This window comes from Neofelis nebulosa, chromosome 1, assembly GCF_028018385.1.
Source record: "Neofelis nebulosa isolate mNeoNeb1 chromosome 1, mNeoNeb1.pri, whole genome shotgun sequence".
NCBI classification, from domain to species: domain Eukaryota; kingdom Metazoa; phylum Chordata; class Mammalia; order Carnivora; family Felidae; genus Neofelis; species Neofelis nebulosa.
In genome coordinates, this window is record NC_080782.1 from 49643200 (window position 1) to 49666193 (window position 22994).

General features: G+C 37.6%; 1 protein-coding gene across 2 annotated transcripts in view; it reads right to left on the minus strand.

Moving 5' to 3' along the window:
* Window positions 1-8828: 8828 nt before the first annotated feature.
* SOX30 (SRY-box transcription factor 30) overlaps window positions 8829-22994 on the minus strand; it is a 37859-nt gene continuing 23693 nt past the window's right edge. Inside the window, exon 5 of one of the 2 annotated variants that reach the window (XM_058721543.1) lies at window positions 8829-9886. In XM_058721543.1, the coding sequence (XP_058577526.1) occupies window positions 9505-9886 (382 nt within the window). In that variant the 3' untranslated portion in view covers window positions 8829-9504. The remainder of the gene's footprint in view (window positions 9887-22994) is intronic. The other variant, XM_058721554.1, reaches the window with a different exon arrangement.

Genomic DNA, 22994 nt, shown 5'->3' on the forward strand with positions numbered 1-22994 from the left:
TGGTGTTTACTAGTATGAATTTTTTCCAATATACATTGTTACTCTTATAAGCAGAAAATAACAAGTCTATCTATAATTAGAAAAAAATATATGTATAACTATATTTGCACAGGAAAAGTTATGGAAGGATAGTGGTTCTGAAAGACAGAATTTGAGGATTTTTTGTATTTTCCTAATTCACGCAAAGAATAGTTTGTTATGAGAAGAAATTTAGAATGAAGAAACTTCAGCGCTATATGAAGACATTTTAAGAAACTGTGTGAATACTTCACACAACACTATATGAAGACATTTTGAGAAAATGTGTGAATACTTATGTATTCTGTGTCTATACAAAGTTGAACTTCTCCCCAACACACCTGAGTTCTGCTCTTCCAACAATGAGCTGTTTGATGGGAGACAAGTCAATGGTTGTTTTGTGGGTCTCTGTTTCTTCACCTTGTGTTTTTCATGAAACTCAAAGGAGAAAGCAAAGTGTTCTGAAAGGCTTTATACAAATGTCAGGAGGTGATAGTGGCTAGTACCTTCTGGACAACTGTACCATTATATCTTTTTTTTTTTTTAACGTTTATTTATTTTTGAGACAGAGAGAGAAAGAGCATGAACAGGGGAGGGTCAGAGAGAGGGAGACACAGAATCTGAAACAGGCTCCAGGCTCTGAGCTGTCAGCACGGAGCCCGATGTGGGGCTCGAACTCACAGACCGCGAGATCATGACCTGAGCCGAACTCGGCCACTTAACCGACTGAGCCACCCAGTCGCCCCTGTACCATTATATCTTAAGGAAAGAGAGAAGCCAAAATACTGGGGCAGGTGGACACCTGAGTAGGACAAATTTCTTTCCCTCCCAATCATTTTCTCAGGTTTGGCCTTGTCCTAGCAACTGGGAGGTGTCCCAAAGACATTATGAAAGAATGGGGAGGAGATGCTGTGTGTTGCTTAAAACATAAGAGGGAAACACCAGGACACCACTACTGCTCCACATATGCCCCCAACATTGCGTATTATCATAAATCCTCCAAAACAATCCTATGAGGTATGTATTATTATTATTACTATTATTATTATTATTATTCAGAAAAGAAAACAGGTTCAGAGAGGTGAAGTTACTTGCCCAATGTCACATGGTTCCAGAGTGATGGAGCAGGTGTCTTTCCCAGTCATGTCTGATCCAAAACCTGATAGAAATCCTTAAACACTATTCTATACAGCATCACTAGATGTGAAAAATGTACATTGTGAAGAGTATTCACTGAATTTTAAGATGTTGACTGGCTCCTTGCACCACATGAAGGGGATTTTTATGTTTCTGTGTTTGTCCAGATTAATATGCAAGAAATAAAAACCCACCACCACAGGGGGAAAGAACGCTTGAACAAGCTAACTGGCTCAAGGACCAGTTACAGTGTGAAGCTAAGCTTTGTGGTGAATGGAAGCAAAGGCTCAATGTCTGGATTCTCTCTGTGTCTTCCTGCCTCTGTTTCTGTGTTGGTATCATCATTTGCTCCTACCAAAGATAGACCTTACCTACACAGAGGAAACATGGCCATGGGAAGCTCCAAAGTCACTTCTTAGAGAATCATTTTCTATGATGGCAAAGTTGTCCCACCATGTCCACTTAGAAAACTCCTTGTGAAGGCTCTGACTGGCCTGCTGAATAGCTCAACCAACCCTGGACCCAACAGTGAATTCAATGCACTGTTGTGATTGTCTGTACCACAGCCACATGGCTGCAAAGGATCCAGAAAAGAATATGTGAGGAGTGGTGGTCCCAAGAGGGAAAATGTAGGAGGCACCCAGGGCACTCTGGAAGGTAGTGACAAAATTAGGGAGGAGTTGATGATCCCTTTAATCCTGCAGCTTCCTTTCATGTTTTCTTTCATCCTATGGTAGCTCAGACTTCCATATCTGGTGGAAGAAAAGTTCCACCAATCTGTGAGTTCCAGTTGAATTAGATTTTCTCCAGAATTGTTTGTCAGCAAGGGTAACATGGTGAAGCACAGAGAATGCTGAGTTTGGATGCAGAGACTCAAGTTCAACTGTCAACTCTTCTGTTCACTTGCTGGGTTGCCTTGGATAAGTCACTTCACTTTTTAAAATCTCCAGATTTTTCACTGGCTAAATAAAGATGATAACACCTATTTACAAGCTTGTCATGAGGATTAAGTGAGATAATCACACTTAAGTGTGATATTAGATACAGTGGCACATAGCAGGTGCTCAAAAAAGTATAGCTTATATCTCTATTAGATAATTCAACAAATACTTACTGAGCATGTACTACATTGCAAGGCAGAGGGCTGGATATCTGGGATCGTTAATCAAGAACAAAAGACAATTGTTTCTATTCTCTTGCAGCTCCTCACAGCTGGGGTTGGAGAATATAAACAAGGAAACAAGATAGTTACAGATGATGAAACTGCTTTGAAAAAAAATGAAATTGTTTCCATGCTGATATTTATTATTGGTATAACAACCATCCTGTGCAGTCTCTCTCCACCGCTTTATGTGTTGAAAGCCATTCTCAAAGACATTTCAGCATTTACATTAAGCTGGAGCTTGAAAAGGCATTGAACTATTGTCTCTTAAGTGACATGAAGAGGAAAGGAAAACAGAATGTTGATGGTAGGAAAATTCTGATACTATCCTCTAGTATATCCAAATGCCATTTTGTCAACCATTGCCTAGTGGGGTTCAGAATCACCTGGGGGGAGGATCCTTTAAAAGATACAGACTCCCAGTTCCCCTCCTCAAATATTCAAATTCTGGAGGTCTAGGATGTTTTTTTTTTTTTAAGTTCTCTGGTAATTCTTATGGGCAATCAGACATGAGAAACACTGCTTCCCAGTCAGTCTATGAAATCCATTAGTCCCTGAGGTTGAGAATACAGAACTGTGTCTGTAATTCTGTGGCCTACCATGTGTTTATGTTTCTAGTTTCTAGGATATTTGCCCCCAGTGGCCCTCAAGGAATTTAGAATTTAGCAGGATATATGAACAAAGATGCTGTGGAAATATAAAGCAGGAACAATTAACATGGTCTTTGAGGGTTAGAGAAAACTTTGCAGAAAGGAAGAATTCTGGATAAGTTAAAATTTGGTTCAGTTGCATATGACAGAAAACATAAAATTATAGTGGATTAAACTAGAAAGAAATTATTTTTCTGTTACATAAAGGTCTTGAGGAAAGTAATCCTGTGCTGGCATGGTGCTTTAGACTCGTCTCTTGTTTTGCTGTCATCCTCAGCATGAGGCCTGTAGGTTCCAAGGTGATTGCTCAGATTCCAGCCCTCACTTCTGTATTCTAGCCAGCAAGAAGGACAACAGAGCAAAGAAGGGCATAACCTCTCCCTTTATGGGTACCTTCTGAAAGTTGCATATGAAACTTCCTTTGACATCTTATAGTCCAGAACTTAAGTACTTGACCATGCCTGGCTTCAAGAAACGAAGTATAGCTAAAAATATAGAGTTCTACTACCAAAAAAGAAAAGCATTGAGAGGCAATGGGCTGAGCTATGAAGAACAAGTAGGCCATTAGGCCAGGTAAGTCATGAAGTAGACTCAAGAAACAGGGACTAGTGTGTCCTCTTCAACACAATGGGACACTAGGCCACATTTTTCTTTCCAAGTGCTCTGCTCATCATCCTTCATATTGTGACCCAAAGTCGGACTAGAATGAGCCTGCCTACCTCAACCATTCAGTGCTCTGTTTTAAAAAGACCTCTAAAATGATATCAAAATCCCTCATGTCACTGAAATAATGGCTACTCGGAGGGACCCCCACTCCTTCTGGTCTGTAAGAGAACTCACTTTGAAATCACATCATTGAAACTGCTAGGACAAATTACTGAAACCAACTTGGAAAAAACTACAATCCTAACTCTTTCATGTGGTTAATTATGGCACATCAGCCTGAAGCAATATTGTGCAAACATGAAAGGTAATCAATTATAAAACCATAGAGCATGAAAAACAGCTCACAATAAAATATTGAGGAAGTACACAATAGTGTATATGCAAAAGTGCACTTGTGTTGTGAATATAATTATGTGGAAAATGTGTATATGGACAAATATTAGAAAGAACATCATAAAATAAAAACAATTATTGGGTAGATGTAAGTTTTGTTTGTGATTTGTTTCTTCTGAAAACCATTGTGGTTATATTGTTTTCATAACAGATATAATTTGAAATAAGCCTCACAAAACTACTTGCTGTTAAAGGTAGGTGTGCTTAAAGATTACCTGAGGAACTTAGTAAAAGTGCAGATTTCTGGATTGAATGCCAGAGAGACTGTGATTCCATAGGTCTGGGAAATGACTACATTTTTAACAAGCATCCCATATCACTCTGTGGGAAGTGGTACACTGACCACATTTGAAAACCACTATCATGGCTAGTGTTTCAGAGATACCTAAATAAGTATAGAATTGGCACATTACCTGTGCCAAAGTAGCCCTGGCTTACATCGGGCTAAAGACTATGACCAATATTCCTCTACCTTTGCTGGGGAAAACAGCAAGAAAGTTTAAAACAAAGACCCCATATTAACAAAAATTATTACCCACCCTGGATTATAAAATGAGATATCACTGGGGCCCCTGGGTGGCTCAGTCAGTTAAGTGCCTGACTCTTGATTTCGGCTCAGATCATGATCTCACGGTGGGTTCGAGCCCCACATCGGGCCCCATGCTGACAGTGTGGAGCCTGCTTGGGATTCTGTCTCTCTCTCTCTCTCTCTCTCTCTCTCTCTCTCTGCCCCTCCCCTGCTCACTCTCTATCTCTCTCTCAAGATAAATAAATACATAAAAACATTAAATAAATAAATAAAAATAAATATCACTACAAGGTACAGTTTTATTTTTCTTTTAGTCTTCCAAGTAAAGGTGAACTGTCTGATTAAATCACCACAGGTATTAATAATTAGCTATCCTCAGTTCTCTTATAGTTCCTACATGTCCTGTAACTTATTCCCACCCCCGCCCACACACACACACCTTTCTATTAAACCTGCACAAGTTCAGCTATACTCTGCTTTTGTGAGAGAAGCATCATGATTTCAAACTCTAAATCTGGACAGTACAGTCTTCATAAGCCAACCCTCTAGATGATTCTATATTCATTTTATTTATTAGGATAGCCAGCTTGTCTCGTTTGGCCAGGACTTTTCTGGTTTTAGCATTGAAAGTCCCTTGTTCTGGGACTCCTTACCCCACAGTACTGGGAAAATGTTGGTCACCCTATACCTTTCCATTGTCTATGACCTATGTAATTAGATACAGCTTAAAAGAAAAGACATTCTCCAGGATGGGTTTGTTAGCTTGCACAGTGTCTCAGGGAACACAGGCAAATCTTAGCTCTTTGAAGATATTCCTTTGAAAAAGAATACATGTAAGATGCTGTTCATTATTTTTAGAAATAAAACATTTCTCAGGGTGTTTGAGTGATTCAGTCAGTTAAGTGTCAGATTCTTGATTTCAGCTCAGACATGATCTCACGGTTTGTAGGATCAAGCCCAGGGTCTGGCTCTGCACTGACAGCATGGAGCCTGCATGGGATCCTCTCTCCCACTCTCTCTGCCCCTCCTCCACTTTCGCTCTCAAAATTAACATTAAAACAAAACAAAACAACATTTTCCTAAAATAATTTCAGAGAAGGAGCCAGAGACTAAAGGGTTTAGCAAACAGAAACTCCCCCCCCCCCACACACATACAATTTTCCCCTTTTCCTACAAGCATTCATCACTGAGTGAAAAGTTTACTGAATTTGTGTATATTACACTCATCAGAAAGGAGACAGGTAGGTTGGTCAAGTAGTTAGAACGCAGAATGTAGAGATAAAGAGTACATCTGTCTAGAGGATGCGGACTTCATCAAGTAGAATTAGATAGAATGTAACTACTTATATGTTTGTTTTTAAGAAAACTGATTTTATTATGAAGCCTTTGGAATTTCTCTAAAATCGAATAAGTTTAAATGAGTCAGAAAGCTAAAAAAATGATGTGCCTCAGCAGTCTGTCCCAAAATATAGGCCAGAGATTTTTCAGAATTACCCTGCCCACATCAAAATTATACTACTTTAAAATATTGCAAGTAATTCATAGAATCCCCAGAATTTCATTTCAACATCAGTTCCAAACTACAACTTTCAAAAGTAGCTTATACTTTTGGCTCAGGAATAATCCTACTGACAGCTGGTTTACACTGTGGAAAATATACTTGCATGGGAATTTAGCACATTTGCCCACTTGAATTCCTGGATGTAATATCTATCAACTTTCATTAAAAAACCAGTTTAGTAGAGAAAGGCAACTTACAACTATAAGTTTCAGTTCTTGACTCTTCTAAGACCGTCAGATACTTAGTACAAAAAACAGTTTATTTAGCCACTGCCTTCTTTCAATAAAGGATTTAAGGTGATCAATGCAGGAAACCACATGTGAAGTCAGCAGTTGAAAACCAAAGCCACCGGCTATAATTGTATTAGCATTTTCCAAAGTGGATTCTGTGAGATGTTAGCAGACATGTTAAAACAAAAAAAGGGGGTCTCAAGCCAGATAAGTTTGGGGAGCACTGAAATAAACTGTTAAACATGATTTTTCACTGCAAGACTTTTAACAACCGTCCCCAAGGCAGAGGAGTAGGATGTGTTTCCCAAACTTAAATATTGTCAGAATATCTAAATGGCTTGGGTTCCAACTAACACATTTGGAAAAGCACTGCTCCTGCCCTTCTAAATTTGATAATTAGGCTACTTGAAAATTGGGATTAAATTTATTTTCATTTTATTTTCAGTGAAAACAGTTTGCTTAATGTGTGATTAGCCAGAGCAGCTTTGTCAAAAGCACAGAAAAGTTTGATGCTTTGAACATGCTGATATTTCAACACACTTTTAAAGAAGGCTATTCTTATTACAAGTATTACCTCTAATTCATAAGAACAAACAAGGCAATGAGACCTATTAGAAAGTGCTTGTGGCTCCAAGCTTAGAAAATTTCACTCTGATGACTTGAAGAGGCAGATGAATTAGTGCCAATGGGGCAGGGCTTTGTTTAGTCTGTAGATCTCTAGTCAGAGCCAACAGTGATTTAAAGAGCTATAAATGAGCAGATATGGGCATTTGTAGAGAGGCATGCTTATCTGCAGTTGGGTTACTTTTCTCCATAAGAGCTACCCATATTTTCCAGCCCAAATTATCTTGTGTATCTGTATATAATCTAAACTCTTGACATGTGATCCCAGCACTGTTGCCCATCCTCAACAGCCATTAAGTACAAGAAGGAAGGAATTGGTGGTACAGGGCTAGCCTGAAGGTAGACAGGGAAAACACTAAACTATGCTCTGTAACATTCAGCTGCCTTACAAAGGGATTTACCCCAACCAATTTGTCTATAAGATCTGCAATCAAAACCCCATTTAATCACTAAGGTATTATTAAAATGAGATGGGATAGGGGCACCTGGGTGGCTCAGTCAGTTTAGTGACTTCAGCTCCGGTCATGATCTCATGGTTCATGAGTTCGAGCCCCACTTTGGGCTCTGTGCTGACAGCTCAGAGCCTGGAGCCTGCTTCACATTCTGTGTCTCCCCACCCCCCCCTCCCCACCCCCACCCCCCCGCCCTGACTCTTGCTGCCCCTCCCCCACTCGGTCTCTCTCTCTCTCAAAAATGAATAAACTGGGGCGCCTGGGGGGCTCAGTCAGTTAAGCGTCCGACTTCGGCTCACGTAACGATCTCGCAGTCCGTGAGTTCGAGCCCCGCGTCGGGCTCTGTGCTGACAGCTCAGAGCCTGGAGCCTGTTTCAGATTCTGTGTCTCCCTCTCTCTGACCCTCCCCCGTTCATGCTCTGTCTCTCTCTCTCAAAAATAAATAAATAAATAAATAAATAAATAAATAAATAAATAAATAAACAGTAAAAAAAATTAGATGGGATAAAATGGGTCAAGCTGACACACACATTTTCCCTTAGTTATAAACATCAATTGTGAAGACAACCAAATGTCACTTTAGTTCCAATGTGGGGTTACATGTTTGCCCTATCAATAAATTCAAATTTTGCTCTTTAACCACATTGAAATGACATTGCACAGAGTAATAAAAAATATAAAATATGAAAATAAAATTTTATTGGGAAGAGGAAATATTACATACAATTAAGTATACGGTTGATGAAATATATTACATTAACAAACTTTCCTTAAGGAACAAATACAGACTTAGTAAAGGAAGATGTTGGAAGCTTAGGACAGGTTTCCATATACAATTTCCAAGCAGTATTAAGTAACAAGATCTCAATTTGCATAAATTATACAGATTACTGAGGGAAAAGTGTATTGGTTTGTGGATATTTCTGATCCTTGGTTCAGGTGCCTTGTAGATCTCTTCTACCATGATCCCAACTCTGGTGGTCCTGATCCTGTTCTAAATAGGTTCTCTCAATCCACAGTGGCCACTTACCATGAGGACACATCACAAGAAGGATTTTTATTGCTCACTGTGAATTAAAAAAATTCCATGTGCTCTTCCATGAACTCCATGGTTTTAGAGACAGCTGTTTGAACCAAACCTGGAAGAGTTTTTCCATTTGGGGTAGTGCTTAAGTCACATGTACACACGTGAAAAGAGTTTGAAAATGGCATCAGAATATGTGCACAACATCTTTATTGATACAGTTTTAAGTCTCGTGTAAGCTAATAGAATCTGTGCAATTCTGGAGACTATTAAATAAAAATAAATATCTACTAAGAATCTGTACGTGGTATGGAAACTATCCGCACCTGAACAGTATTCATTTTGCTTATTTCTATCCCCCAAACAGAAAACATCCAACAAGAACAATTTTATCTATGTTTATTTAATTATAACAAAAGTAGAACAATGCATACCAAATAGAAAAATAAATCCAAAAAAGATGATGAAAATGTTTAGGAACAGAAATGACTAATTTAGCTGAAGGACTTAACCCAGTGCCATGAAAACATATTTGCAACTTATAATTGGTTATTCACATAAATTAAATTTAGCAATTGAGTCCAAATTCACTACTAAAAGTTATCAAAATACTTTCAAAATGTTACATAAAAACTGACAATATCCATAAATGTTACATAAACACCAAACAAAAAATCATATAAGAAAAATAAATAAATGGATGTTGAGATAAAATACAAATCACACTTATGCCAGCTATACACTCCCTATCCCTTCAAATATAATTGTGAGGATTCAGTATTTTTCACATTCCAAGATAAAGTAATGATAATATATATTGATGCAAATTTCAGCCACAAAAATAAACTACTTTATATCTTAAATATTCCTACGATGAAACATCAGGACTCCAGTTTCACTAATCAAATCTTTATGAAGGCATACATCACGTTTGATTTTGACCCCTCATATCATGGCTGAAAACTCTCAGGAAAGCTTTCTAGGCTTTTTTTCTCACACCAACTGACCCAGAGTATATTTTAAGAAATGTTTATTTTCTGTGCATATTTGTTTTAAAATTATAAATTCCTGAGCACTTTTTCTTCATCCTCCTCATCACTGTCAGTGACATTGACTTGCTGGATGCTAGAGGGAGTTGACGTTGGGGCTGTGAAGACGTTCTCCAAGGCTCCAATGTCCAGCTGAGGCATAGGATTTAAGTATTCTTCCCCACTGTGGCTATGACTGTTATAGTAAGAGGTCCCATCCACGCTCTCACAACTCCGAGAATCTTCGCTGTGTGTACGTTCATCTGGGTAGTCTCTAAAAGGATAGTCTCTATTTAAAGCTGAAAACATAGCCTCATGTTTTTGGTACCTGTCTTCATAATAACCAAGGCATTCTGGCATTGAACTTGGAAAATTTCCATAGCCAAAGGGAGGCCGACTATAAGGGCACGTGCTGCAGCAGAAAGACAAAAAAGGAATTAGATCATACCTTGCCCACGTGTTTCCTTGCACACAGACTAATTGAGCACATTTAACTGCTCCTCTTTGGGGCCTGGAAAGTTCCCAAGATAACTCCTCAACCACTTCATGTATCCATCTGTTCTTTTACTACTACCAAGTCCCAACAGAAACTAAACGGCAAAGTAAGTTTGACTCACTAGAACTATTATCTATTATCAGCCTCAGGCTTCTTACCTTTGACAGCCTTGATAAAGAAAAATTGCTTATCTGGGCTTTTCTCTCATGATGCCTACTATCATGTAAGGTTTTGGAAATGCAGACATGTGTTATACTGTGCTAAAAATTGATACTTGGTAAGCAGTGCAACAATTGTTCTTATTAGTATTTGAAACAAATCTTATGGGGGGGGGTGATGTATAATTGTGTTGCAATCAAGAACTACTCATCAACTACATTTTTCACAAAACTAGAACAAGTAATCCTAAAATGTGTATGGAACCATGAAAGACCCCGAATAGCTAAAGCAATCTTGGGCAGGGTGGTGGGGGGAAGCTGGAGATATCACCATTCCATATTTCAAGATATTCAAAGCTATAGCAATCAAAACATACGGCACTGGCACAAAAATAGACACATAGGTCAACAGAACTGAACAGAACTCAAAAATAGAACTCAAAAATAAATCTATGATTACACGATCAATTAATTTATGACAAAAGAGGCAAGAATATACAATGGGGAAAATACTGTCTTCAATATGGTGCTGGGAAAACTGAATAGCTACATGTAAAAAGAATGAAACTGGGCCACCTTTGAATAGGATACACAAAAATGAACCCAAAATGGATTAAAGACCTTACTGTGAGACCATAAAAATCCTAGAAAAGAGCACAGGCAGTAATTTCACTGACATTGCTCATAACAGTTTTCTAGATATGTCTCCTAAGGCAAGGGGAACAAAAGCAAAAATAAACTACTGGGACTACCTCAGAGCGTTTACATAGCAAAGGAAACTATAAACAAAACAAAAAGGTAACCTTACTGAATGGGATAAGATATTTACAAACGGTATACCTGATAAGGGGTTAATATCCAAAACATATAAAGAATTTATATAACTCTACATCAAAAAACAATCTGATTAAAAAATGGGCAGAGGACCTGAATAGACATCTTTCTAATTTTTTTAAAATGTTTTTATTTATTTTTGAAGGAGAGAGAGACAGAGCATGAGTGGGGGAGGAGCAGAGAGAGAGGGAAACACAGAATCAGAAGCAGGCTCCAGGCTCTAAGCTGTCAGCCCAGAGCCCGATGTGGGGTTCAAACACACAAACTGTGAGATCATGATCTGAGCCAAAGCCGTACACTCAACCGACTGAGCCACCTAGGCGCCCCTGAATAGACATCTTTCTAAAGAAGATATACAGATGGTCAACAGACATATGAAACGATGCTCAACATCACTTGTCATCAAGCAAATACAAATCAAAACCATGATGGAATATCATCTTACACCTGATAGAAGGGCTAAAGTCAAAAAGACAAAAAATAACAAGTGTTGGTGAGGATTTGGAGAAAAAGGGACCTCAATGCTATTGGTAAATTGGTACCAGTCACTATGGAAAACAATATGGAGGTTCCTCAAAAAGTTAAAAATAGAATTACCATATGATCCAATAATTCCACTATGGGGTATTTACCCAAAGAATATGAAGACATCAATTCAAAAAGATATATACACCCCTATGTTTATTGCAGTTTTATTTACAATAGCTAAGAAATGGAAGCAACCTAAGTGTCCATTAGTAGATGAATGGATAAAACAGATGTGTTATATATACACACAATGGAGTATTATGCAGCCATAAAAAAGTATGGGATACTGGGACATTTGGGTGGTTCAGTCAGTTAAACATCCAACACTTGATTTCGGCTCAGGTCATGATCTCATGGTTTGTGGGATTGAGCCCCACATCCAGCTCTGTGCTTGGGATTCTCTCTCTCTCTCTCTCTCTCTCTCTCTCTCTCTGCCGCTTCCCCCTTCTTTCTCTCAAAATAAATAAACTTAAAAAAAAAGTGAGATCTTGTCATTTGCAACAACATAAATGGACCTAGAGGGTATCATGCTAAGTGAAATAAGTCAGATTGAGAAGGACAAATACCATATGATTTCACTTATAAGTGGAATAAAAAAAACAAACAATGAACAAAAAGCAGAATCAGACCGTAAGCATAATAAGCAGAATACAACAGTATTACAGTATTACAGCAGTAAGCAGAATACAGAGAACAAACTGATGGTTGCCAGAGGAGAGAGGGGTGGGATGTTGGGCAAAATGAGTGAAGGGAGTGGGAGATACAGGCTTCCAGTTAACAAGTGAATAAGTCACAGGAACAAAAGGCACAGTATAAGGAATACAGTTAATAATATTGTAAGAGCAATGTACAGGGGACAGATGGTAGCTACACTTGTGATGAACATAGCACAGTGTATACACTTATCAAATCACTATGCTGTACATCTGAAATGACTATAACATTGTGTGTCAACTATACAAAAAAAAAGTTCCTGGGCAGGGTGGGGAGGGGTGGGGCTGCACCACTGGAACAGAAGATGACAACTTAACTTTATTATTTTTTTTTTTTTAACATTTTTTATTTTTTATTTTTGGGACAGAGAGAGACAGAGCATGAACGGGGGAGGGGCAGAGAGAGAGGGAGACACAGAATCGGAAACAGGCTCCAGGCTCCGAGCCATCAGCCCAGAGCCTGACGCGGGGCTCGAACTCACGGAGCGCGAGATCGTGACCTGGCTGAAGTCGGACGCTTAACCGACTGCGCCACCCAGGCGCCCCGACAACTTAACTTTAATTGACAATAATTAAATTGAAAACACTCACTATCAGATTTAGAATGGATATTAAACTGTGGTTTTAAAGATCATTTCCAAATAAAATTTTTGCAACATGAACAATTGAAAAGATTATTTTTACTGTTTTACAAACTGCCTTTTTAAGGCAAATCTAAAAATTCTGCCATTCAAACCCAATTTTTTTAGGTATTATAAAGGCATAGAACAGGAATCATAGGAAGGGATATACAAAAGTCCAAGCAAGAGTTCCCTGGGCTCATGGACTCCATCTAGTGACAGATAACATAAACATAAAAACCATAGTCATGGGCAAAACCCATGACAAGTTGGGGGTTTCATTTCATGCTCCCACTTTTTTTTTAAAAAAAAGGTCAACTTTGTTTCCTTCTATTAAAAAATAGAAGTATAATCAACATACTAGACATCATCTCAAACTCTGAAAATATGGGGTATCTTCAGCGGATTGATATCTCACCCCCAAATCTCCAAGTGCTACAAACCTTGCCCATGTTAACTATCACAAGTATGAGGCTAAGTTTCCAAAATGTTTCAGATTCCCTTTCCTATTGCCACATCTTCATTCAAGCATTTTTAATATAATACATACGTCCTGAACGTGTTATACTTCTAGCTAGTATGATTTTGCTCCTGTAGCTCTTTCACCTGAGCGTCTCCCCATTCACTGAATTACACAGAAACTTTCTCTTTCACAAAACCTTCACATCAGGTGGAAACAATCACCCACTATTTTTTTTCAGGACTCAACGTAGGCAAGATATTATGCAAGGCTTGGTGGATAATTTAATTTAAGAATGATCTAGGGGCACCTGGGTAGCTCAGTTAAGCATCTGACCCTTGATTTTGGCTCAAGTCATGAACTCACGGTTCATCTCTCTCCCTCTCACTCTGCCCCTCCCCTGCTCACATGCATGTGCTCACTCTTTCTCTTGTCCTCTCTCTTTCTCTCAAATAAATAAACATTAAAAATAAATACAAAATAAAAATGATCTAGAATCTAGGTATATAGTAGACATATGCTCAAGTCTGTAAGGCAAACTGCAAACACCAGATGGCTATACCAGTGTGGTAAAAACACATTAGACCCACAAAATAGATCAGTTAAGACAGGAGTAATCCTAGAAGTTTGCATGGATGAAAATGAATAACTTTGGAAGCACTGAGGTATAGTGGGAAAAGCATCAGTTAGAATTTTCAGAATGATAATATTAGTCAACATTTAACAAGCAATTACTACGTTTTCTAGGCATCTGCTAAGGTTTATGTGTTATCTCAATTACTCATTAGAATAACTATATGAGACAGATACTCTATCTCCACTTAACAGATGGGGAAAAAAACCTGGAAGAGACTGAGTAAAGTGCTCAAAGTCAGTAATTAGTAAGTAGTGAAACAGAATCAGGCAAGCTAACTCTAGAACTTGTTCTCCTAACTACCATGCCACAGTACACGGGTACTAGTTCTAGCTGTGCCACTTATAAACCTGGTAACCTTAAAGAAACCTACATTTTTCTGAACATTGGGTTCCTTATATAAAAGAGATAATATTACCTGTTCTGCCAACTTAAAAGGTCTGTCATGAGGAAATTGCCAGAGGATGTCTATATGAGTACTTTAGAAACGAGAAACATTTGGGGCACCTGGGTGGCTCAGTCGGTTAAGTGTCTGACTTTGGCTCAGGTCATGATCTCACGGTCCGTGAGTTCAAGCCCCGCGTCAGGCTCTGTGCTGACAGCTCAGAGCCTGGAGCCTGTTTCAGATTCTGTGTTTCCCTCTCTCTCTGACCCTCCCCCATTCATGCTCTGTCTCTCTCTGTCTCAAAAGTAAATAAACATTAAAAAAAATTTTTTTTTAAAAAGAAACTAGAAACACTTATAATGTGTTACTACTTAGTCTTAAAAAAAGTTATTTGTAGCAATGTATTCATAAATATACACACATATGTTTTGCTTTTATTTTCAAAAAGAAAGAATGCAAAGGTAGAGCAAAATCTAATTGAAGTAGTGGTATGTAGGGGCGTCTGGGTGCCTCAGTCGGTTAAGCACCTGACTTCAGCTTTGGTCATGATCTCACTGTTCATGGGTTCGAGCCCCATGTCAGGCTCTGTGCTGACAGCTTGGAGCCTGGAGCCTGCTTCAGATTCTGTCTCCCTGTCTCTCTGCCCCTCCCCGACTTGCGCGCGCGCTCGCGCGCGCTCTCTCTCTCTCTCTCTCCTTCTCAAAAATAAACAAACATTAAAAAATAAAAGAAATGGTGGCATGTAGGAGGCAAGATGGAAGGGGGGAAGAGACAGGCAGAGAAGCCAGGCTTCTCAGAATGTACTTTGTATTATGATTTTGGCTTTGAAACCATGTAACAACTTTGCATAATTTTAAAACAATTTACTATTTTAAAAAGTAATGCCCTAAAAATTAAAAGCAAACGAAAACAAATGAACCCAAGTTCATATCAAGTTGCAGTTTCCTTAACTACACAGAGAAAAATTATTTCAAGATAATTTAAATCTGATGTCTTTATTGTGTCTTCCTGGTAAGATACACCCTAAAGAGAAAAGAATGACAAATACTAAACTACATTTGGTAATTTTATTGTTTGTGATACTGCTGCTTTGAAACTCTTGCTCTAATTGTTTTGAAGGTATTCTCTCTCTCTCCCCCCACCCCCCACAAACATATTAGGAAAAAAAAAAACATATTTCGTAGGACAAAGCAAATATATTATTATCACTAGAAAACAAGATTTCTCCTAGGGAGAAAAGATGTTAGCACATAAAATCAAAGAACTTCATTTGAAACTACAATATTTAATTTATTTTAGAAATATCAGTATATACTCATGAATTACTTCTCATACAAAAAATACATATTATTCTCATACGTATTCTCATATTTTCCACTGAAAAGCCCTAGACACTTTGTTAATTCAGAAGTGATAAGCATCCTTATTGCCCAAATTGTGATTTCAGTAAAAGAAACTTGGATTTCTGGATAAAATGGCTGATTCCAGGTCTGGGAAGTACAAAACGTGCAAGAAAAACCTAGGGCATACTTTGCCAGAGAACAAAAAAGCTATCAAAGATTAAGGACACAGAACCCAATTTATAGCCAACTGGGCAAATAAAAGAATAATTTGAGCATCAGAAGATATAATAATGATTGCAATGTATCAAAAAATACCAAATATATAAAAATATACTTGTTCATGACGGTATTCCTAAAACAAAACAAGACTCAGTAATATCAGGTGAAGGTGTGGGGAGTGGGGGGGAGGGGGAATCAAGAATTTATCCTGCTCTTCCTGTATTTCAGAGTAACCAAGTAGTTGATGTCAAGTTTTTTTTCAAAAAAGCATTCTACTTAATGAAGAAATGCTGATGGAGAAAATCACCATTTTACAATCCCATTGGTCTAGGCAACAATCACCATAGCTACTAAAATCATTACAATGGTAATTCTCAACCTTAGCTGACCGTTACAATCACCTGGAAAAACTTTTTTATTTAATGTTTAATATTTATGAGAGAGAGAGATGGGGTGGGGGGTGGAGGGAGGGGCAGAGAGAGGGGAGGACAGAGGATTCGAAGCAGTGACAGCAGAGAGCCTGATGTGGGGCTCTCTGAACCCTGTGAGATCATGACCTGAACTGAAGTCGGATATTTAACCAACTGAGCCATCCAGGCACCCCAACCTAGAGAAACTTTTAAAGAATACTGATGCTCAGGTCCTACCCTGACAAAGATTCTAATTTGTTTGGTCTAAACTCTTCAAGTGATGCTACTGTACAGCCAAGAATTGAGAAGTACTATTAAAGTGATAATACCTGAACCCACAGATCATTCTTAACATCACTATTAGAGAAAAACAGACTTTGTGTACCTCTTGATGTGATACGATACAAAGTACACAGCACCCAGGAGGTATCATTGTCAAAGAGAGAGAGAGAGAGAGAGAGAAATAGGGAAAAGAAAAATAAAGGGGGAAAAAAGTAAAAGAAAAAAATTTGAACCTGAATTTAATCAAGTTGCAAGATCTATCATTTTACAGAAAAAAAAATAGGTGAAAGGGAAACATATAAACAATATCCAAGGATGTAATAAGCAAAATGAAAGATGAGTATAATTTCTTGTTTCTTCAATAAATACATGGAATTAAAAAAATGAAAGAGGTTAGAGCACGATTTTAGCAAAGAAGAGGCTTAAGAAACATAATCACATCCAATGTGTACGTCTTGCTTGGATCCTGTTTTATGCAAACTAATTGTGAATGGAGGAAAATTCAACAGGTCAGTTGTTGGATGATAATAAGGAAATATTAATGCTTCAGGTATAAAAATGGTTCAACATTTTTTTCAAGTCCTTAGCTAATAGATATACATACTGATGTATATGCAGATGAAATTATATGACATCTGTGATTTACTTTAACATACTTAAAGCACTTCCCACTAAAAAGTAGAAGAAATAAATAAACTGACAAGAGCTAAACTGTTGATAATTGTTGAGTGATGGGTACATGGAGATTCATTATGCTATTCTGCTTTACATATAAAAATTTCTGTAACTAGACAGTAACTAAGACAAAAATATAATGCTATTCATTGCTTCTTTCACTCATTCATATGCATGTAAGATTCCCCCATGTGTTTTCAGGGCTTGATAGTTCATTTCTTTTTAACACTGAATAATATTCCACTGTTTATGTATATCACAGTTTATCTAGTCACCTACTGAAGGACATCTTGATTGTTTCTGTTTTGGCAATTATGAATAAAATGCCTATAAACATCTGTGTGCAGGTTTTTGTGTGAACACAAGTTTTCAATATTTTTGGTAAATACCAAGGAGTATGATTGCTGGATCATATGGTAAGAGTTTTTGTAGTTTTATAAGGAATTGCCAAACTGTCTTCCAAAATAATTATACCATTATGCATTCCCACTAGCAATGAATTAAAATGTCCTTTGATCTACATCCTCAGCAGTATTTGGTGTTGTCTGTACTTTGGATTTGGTAAGTTCAGATAGGTTTATAGTGGTTTCTCATTTAAATTTGTAAGTCCCTATTATTCAGTAATCAAAAAGAATGAAATCTTGTCATCTGCAACAACATGGATGGAACTAGAGTGTATTATGCTAAGTGAAATAAGCCAATCAGAGAAAGACAAATATCATATGATTTCACTCATATGTGGAATTTAAGAAACAAATCAGATGAACATAGGGGAAGGGAAGGAAAAATAAGAAAAACAGAGAGGGAGACAAACCATAAGAGACTCTTAAATACAGAGAATAAACTGAGGGTTGCTGGTGGGGTGCTGGGTGGGGAGATGGGCTAAATGGGCAAGAGTCATTAAGGAGAAGACTTGCTGGGACGAGCACTGGGTGTTATATGTAAGTGATGAACCACTAAATTCTATTCCTGAAATCAATTTTACAATATATGTTGACTAATTTGGATTTAAATAAAAATTTAAAAAGAAAGAAAAAAGGAGGAAGAACCAAAACTTTCAAATAAAACATAATGGAGCTGGGAAGAGCCAAGATGGCAGAACAGCATGGAAGTTTTTTTTTCTTGCACCTCGCATCCATGAAATACAGCCAGATCAACACTAAACCATCCTGCACACCTAGAAAATTGATTTGAGGATTAACACAATAATTTTCACAACCTGAACCACAGAACTCATCAGAAAGAGAAAAAAAATATTTTTATTTTCAATTTTTATTAAAAATATTTTTCTTTAATTTTTTCCTACTATATTTTTTACTATTTTGTAAATTTTTCAAATTCTATTTTACTTCCATCATTTCATTTTATTATATTCCATTGTATCCACTTTTTCAAATTTTCAAATGTTTTTCTTTCTTTCCTTTTTCTTCTTTTTTTCCCCCCTTTTTCTCTTTTTTCTCTAATCTATGAAGCTCCTTTCAACAACCAGAACAAAATATACCTAGGACCTAGCATAATTTCTTTGATTTTGTGTGTGTGTGTGTTGTTTTTAATTTTTTAATTTTAATTTTTTTTACCTTATTAATTCCTTTTCTTCCTTCAAAATGATGAAATGAAGGAATTTACCCCAAAAGAAAAAAAGACATGACAGCCAGGGACCTAATCAACACAGATATGAGCAAGATGTCTGAACCAGAATTTAGAATCACGATAATAAAAATACTAGCTGGGGTTAGAAAATAGATTAGAATCCCTTCCTGCAGTGATAAAAGAAGTAAAAGCCAGTCAGGATGAAATAAAAAATGCTATAACTGAGCTGCAATCTCGAATGGAGGCCATGGCAGCAAGGATGGATGAGGCAGAGCAGTGAATCAGTGATATAGAGGACAAACTTATGGAGAATAATGAAGCAGACAAAAAGAGGAAGACTAAGGCAAAAGAGAATGATTTAAGAATTAGAGAAATCAGTGCCTTATTAAAAAGGAACATGGGAATCATAGGGGTCCCAGAAGATGAAGACAGAGAAAAAGAGGTAGAAGGGTTATGTGAGCAAATCATACCGGAAAACTTTCCTAACCTGGGGAAAGACACAGACATCAAAATCCAGGAAGCACAGAGGACTCCCATTAGATTCAACAAAAACTGACCATCAACAAGGCATATCATAGTCAAATTCACAAAATACTCAGGCAAAGAAAGAACCATGAAACCAGTAAGGGAAAAACAGTCCTTAACTTACAAGAGAAGACAGATAAGGCTTGCAACAGACCTATCCACAGAAACTTGGCAGGTCAGAAGGGAGTGGCAGGATACATTAAATGTGCTGAATTGGAAAAATATGCAGCCAGTAATTCTTTATCCAGCAAGGCTGTCATTCAAAATAGAAAAAGAGATTAAAAGTTTCCCAGACAAAATGAAAATTAAAGGAGTTGGTGACCACTAAACCAGACCTGCAAGAAACTTCAAGGGGGACTCTCTGGGGCTCTGGGGAGAGAAAAGACAGAGGAAAAAAAAAAAGACTAAAAGCAACAAAGACTAGAAAGGGCCAGAGAACACCACCAGAAACTCCCAACTCTACAAGCAACATAATGGCAATAAATTCATATCTTTCAGGGGCACCTGGGTGGCTCAGTCGGTTGAGCATCCGACTTTGGCTCAGGTCATGATCTCGTGGTCTGTGAGTTCGAGCCCGGTGTCAGGCTCTGTGCTGACAGCTCAGAGCCTGGAGCCTGCTTCAGATACTATGCCTCCCTCTCTCTCTGCCCGTCCCTCACTCATGCTCTGTCTCTCTGTCAAAAATAAATAATTAAAAAAAATTAAACAAAAAATTCATATCTTTCAGTACTCACTCTAAACGTCAATGGACTAAATGCTCCAATCAAAAGACATAGGGTAACAGAATAGATAAGAAAACAAAATCCATCTATATGCTGTTTACAAGAGGACCACTTTAGACCTAGACACCTTTAGACTGAAAGTTAGGGGATGGAGAACCATCTATCATGCTAATGGTCGACAAAAGAAAGCTGGAGTAGCCTACTTATATCAAGCAATCTAGACTTCAAAATAAAGACTGTAATAAGAGATGAAGAAGGGCATTATATCATAATTAAGGGGTATATCTACCAAGAAGACCTAACAATTGTAAACATTTATGCTCCAAATGTGAAAGCACCCAAATATATAAATCAATTAACCACAAACATAAAGAAACTCATTGATAATAATACCATAATAGTAGGGGACTTCAACACCCACTTACAACAATGGACAGATCATCTAAACAGAAAATCAAGAAGGAAACAATGGCTTTGAATGAGACACTGGACCAGATGGACTTAACAGATATATTCAGAACATTTCATCCTAAAGCAGCAGAATATACATTCTTCTCCAGTGCACATGGAACGTCTTTCAGAATAGATCACATACTGGGACACAAATCAGCCCTCAAAGTACAAAAAGATCGAGATCATACCGTGCATATTTTCAGACCACAACTCTGTGAAACTCGAAATCAACCACAAGAAAAAATTTGGAAAGATAACAAATACTTGCAGACTAAAGAACATCCTACTTAAGAATGAATGGGTTAACCAAGCAGTTAAAGAGGAAATTAAAAAGTATATGGAAGCCAATGAAAATGATAACACCACAGCCCAAAACCTCTGGGACACAGCCAAGGCAGTCATAAGAGGGAAGTATATAGCAAACCAATCTTTTCCATAGGAGGAAGAAAGGTCTCAGATACACAACCTAACCTTACACCTTAAACAGTTGGAAAAAGAACAGCAAATAAAACCAAAACCAGCAGAAGACAGGAAATAATAAAGATGAGAGCAGAAATCAATGCTATCAAAAACAAAACAGAACAAAACAAAACAAAACAAAACAAACAAACAAAAAAACAGTAGAACAGATCAACGAAACCAGAAGCTGGTTCTTTGAAAGAATTAACAAAATTGATAAACCACTAACCAGCTGGATCAAAAAGAAAAAGGAAAGGACCCAAATAAATAAAATAAGAATGAAAGAGGAGAGATCACAACCAATACAGGAGAAACAAGAACAATATTAAGAGAATATTATGAGCAATTATATGCCAATAAAATAGGCAATCTGGAAGAAATGAACAAATTCCTACAAACATATAAACTACCAAAACTGAACATGAATAAATAGAAAATTTGAACAGACCTGTAACCAGCAAAGAAGTCGAATTAGTAATCAATAATCTCCCAAAAAACAAGAGTGCTGAGCTAGATGGCTTTCCAGGGGAATTCTACCAAACATTTAAGGAAGAGTTAACACTATTCTCTTGAAGCTGTTCCAAAAAATAGAAATGGAAGGAAAACTTCTAAACTCCTTCTATGAAGCCAGCATAGAAGACCAAAACCAAAGACCCCACCAAAAAGGAGAACTATAGACCAATTTCCCTGATGAATATGGATGCAAAAATCCTCAAGTTATTAGCCAACTGGATCGAACAATACATTAAAAAAATTATTCACCACGACCAAGTGGGATTTATACCTGGGATGCAGGGCTGGTTAAATATCCGCAAAATAATCAATGTGATTTGTCACATCGTAAGAGAAAGGACAAGAACCACATGATCCTCTCAATAGATGCAGAGAAAGCATTTGACAAAATACAGCATCCTTTCTTGATAAAAACCCTCCAGAAAGTAGGGACAGAGGATCATACCTTGAGATCATAAAAGCCATGTATGAAAGACCCAACGCTAATACCATCCTCAATGGGGAAAAACTGAGAGCTTTCCCCCTAAGGTCAGGAACAAGACAGGGATGTACACTCTCACCACTGTTATTCAACATAGTATTGGAAGTCTTAGCCTCCACAATCAGACAACACAAAGAAATAAAAGGCATCCAAACTGGCCAGGAGGAGGTCAAACTTTCACTCTTCGCAGATAACATGATACTATAGATGGAAAACCCAAAAGATTCCACCAAAAAAACTGCTAGAACTGATCCATGAATTCAGCAAAGTTGCAGGATATAAAATCAATGCACAGAAATTGGTTGCATTCCTATACACCAATAATGAAGCAACAGAAAGAGAAATCAAGGAATAGATCCCATTTACAATTGTAACAAAAACCATAAAATACCTAGGAATAAATTTAACCAAAGAGGTGAAAAATCTATACACTGGACACTTATAGAAAGCTTATGAAAGAAATTGAAGAAGACACAAAGAAATGGAAAAATACTCCATGCTTCTGGATAGGAAGAACAAATATTGTTAAAATGTCAATACTACCCAAAGCAATATACATATTCATTGCAATCCCTAACAAAATAACACTAGCATTCTTCACAGAGCTAGAACAAACAATCCTAAAATTTGTATGGAACCAGAAAAGACCCCGAATAGCCAAAGCAGTCTTGAAAAAGAAAACCAAAGCAGGAGGCATCACAATACCGGACTTCAAGCTGTACTACAAAGCTGTAATCATCAAGACACCATGGTACTGGCACAGAAACAGACACTCAGATCAATGGAACAGAATAGAGAACCCAGAAATGGACCCACAAATGTATGGCCAACTAATCTTTGACAAAGCAGGAAAGAATATCCAATGGAATAAAGACAGTCTCCCCAGCAAGTGGTGCTGGGAAAACTGGACAGCAACATGCAGAAAAATGAACCTGGACCACTTTCTTACACCATACATAAAAATAAACCCAAAACGGATGAAAGACCTAAATATAAGAAAGGAAGCCATCAAAAGCCTTG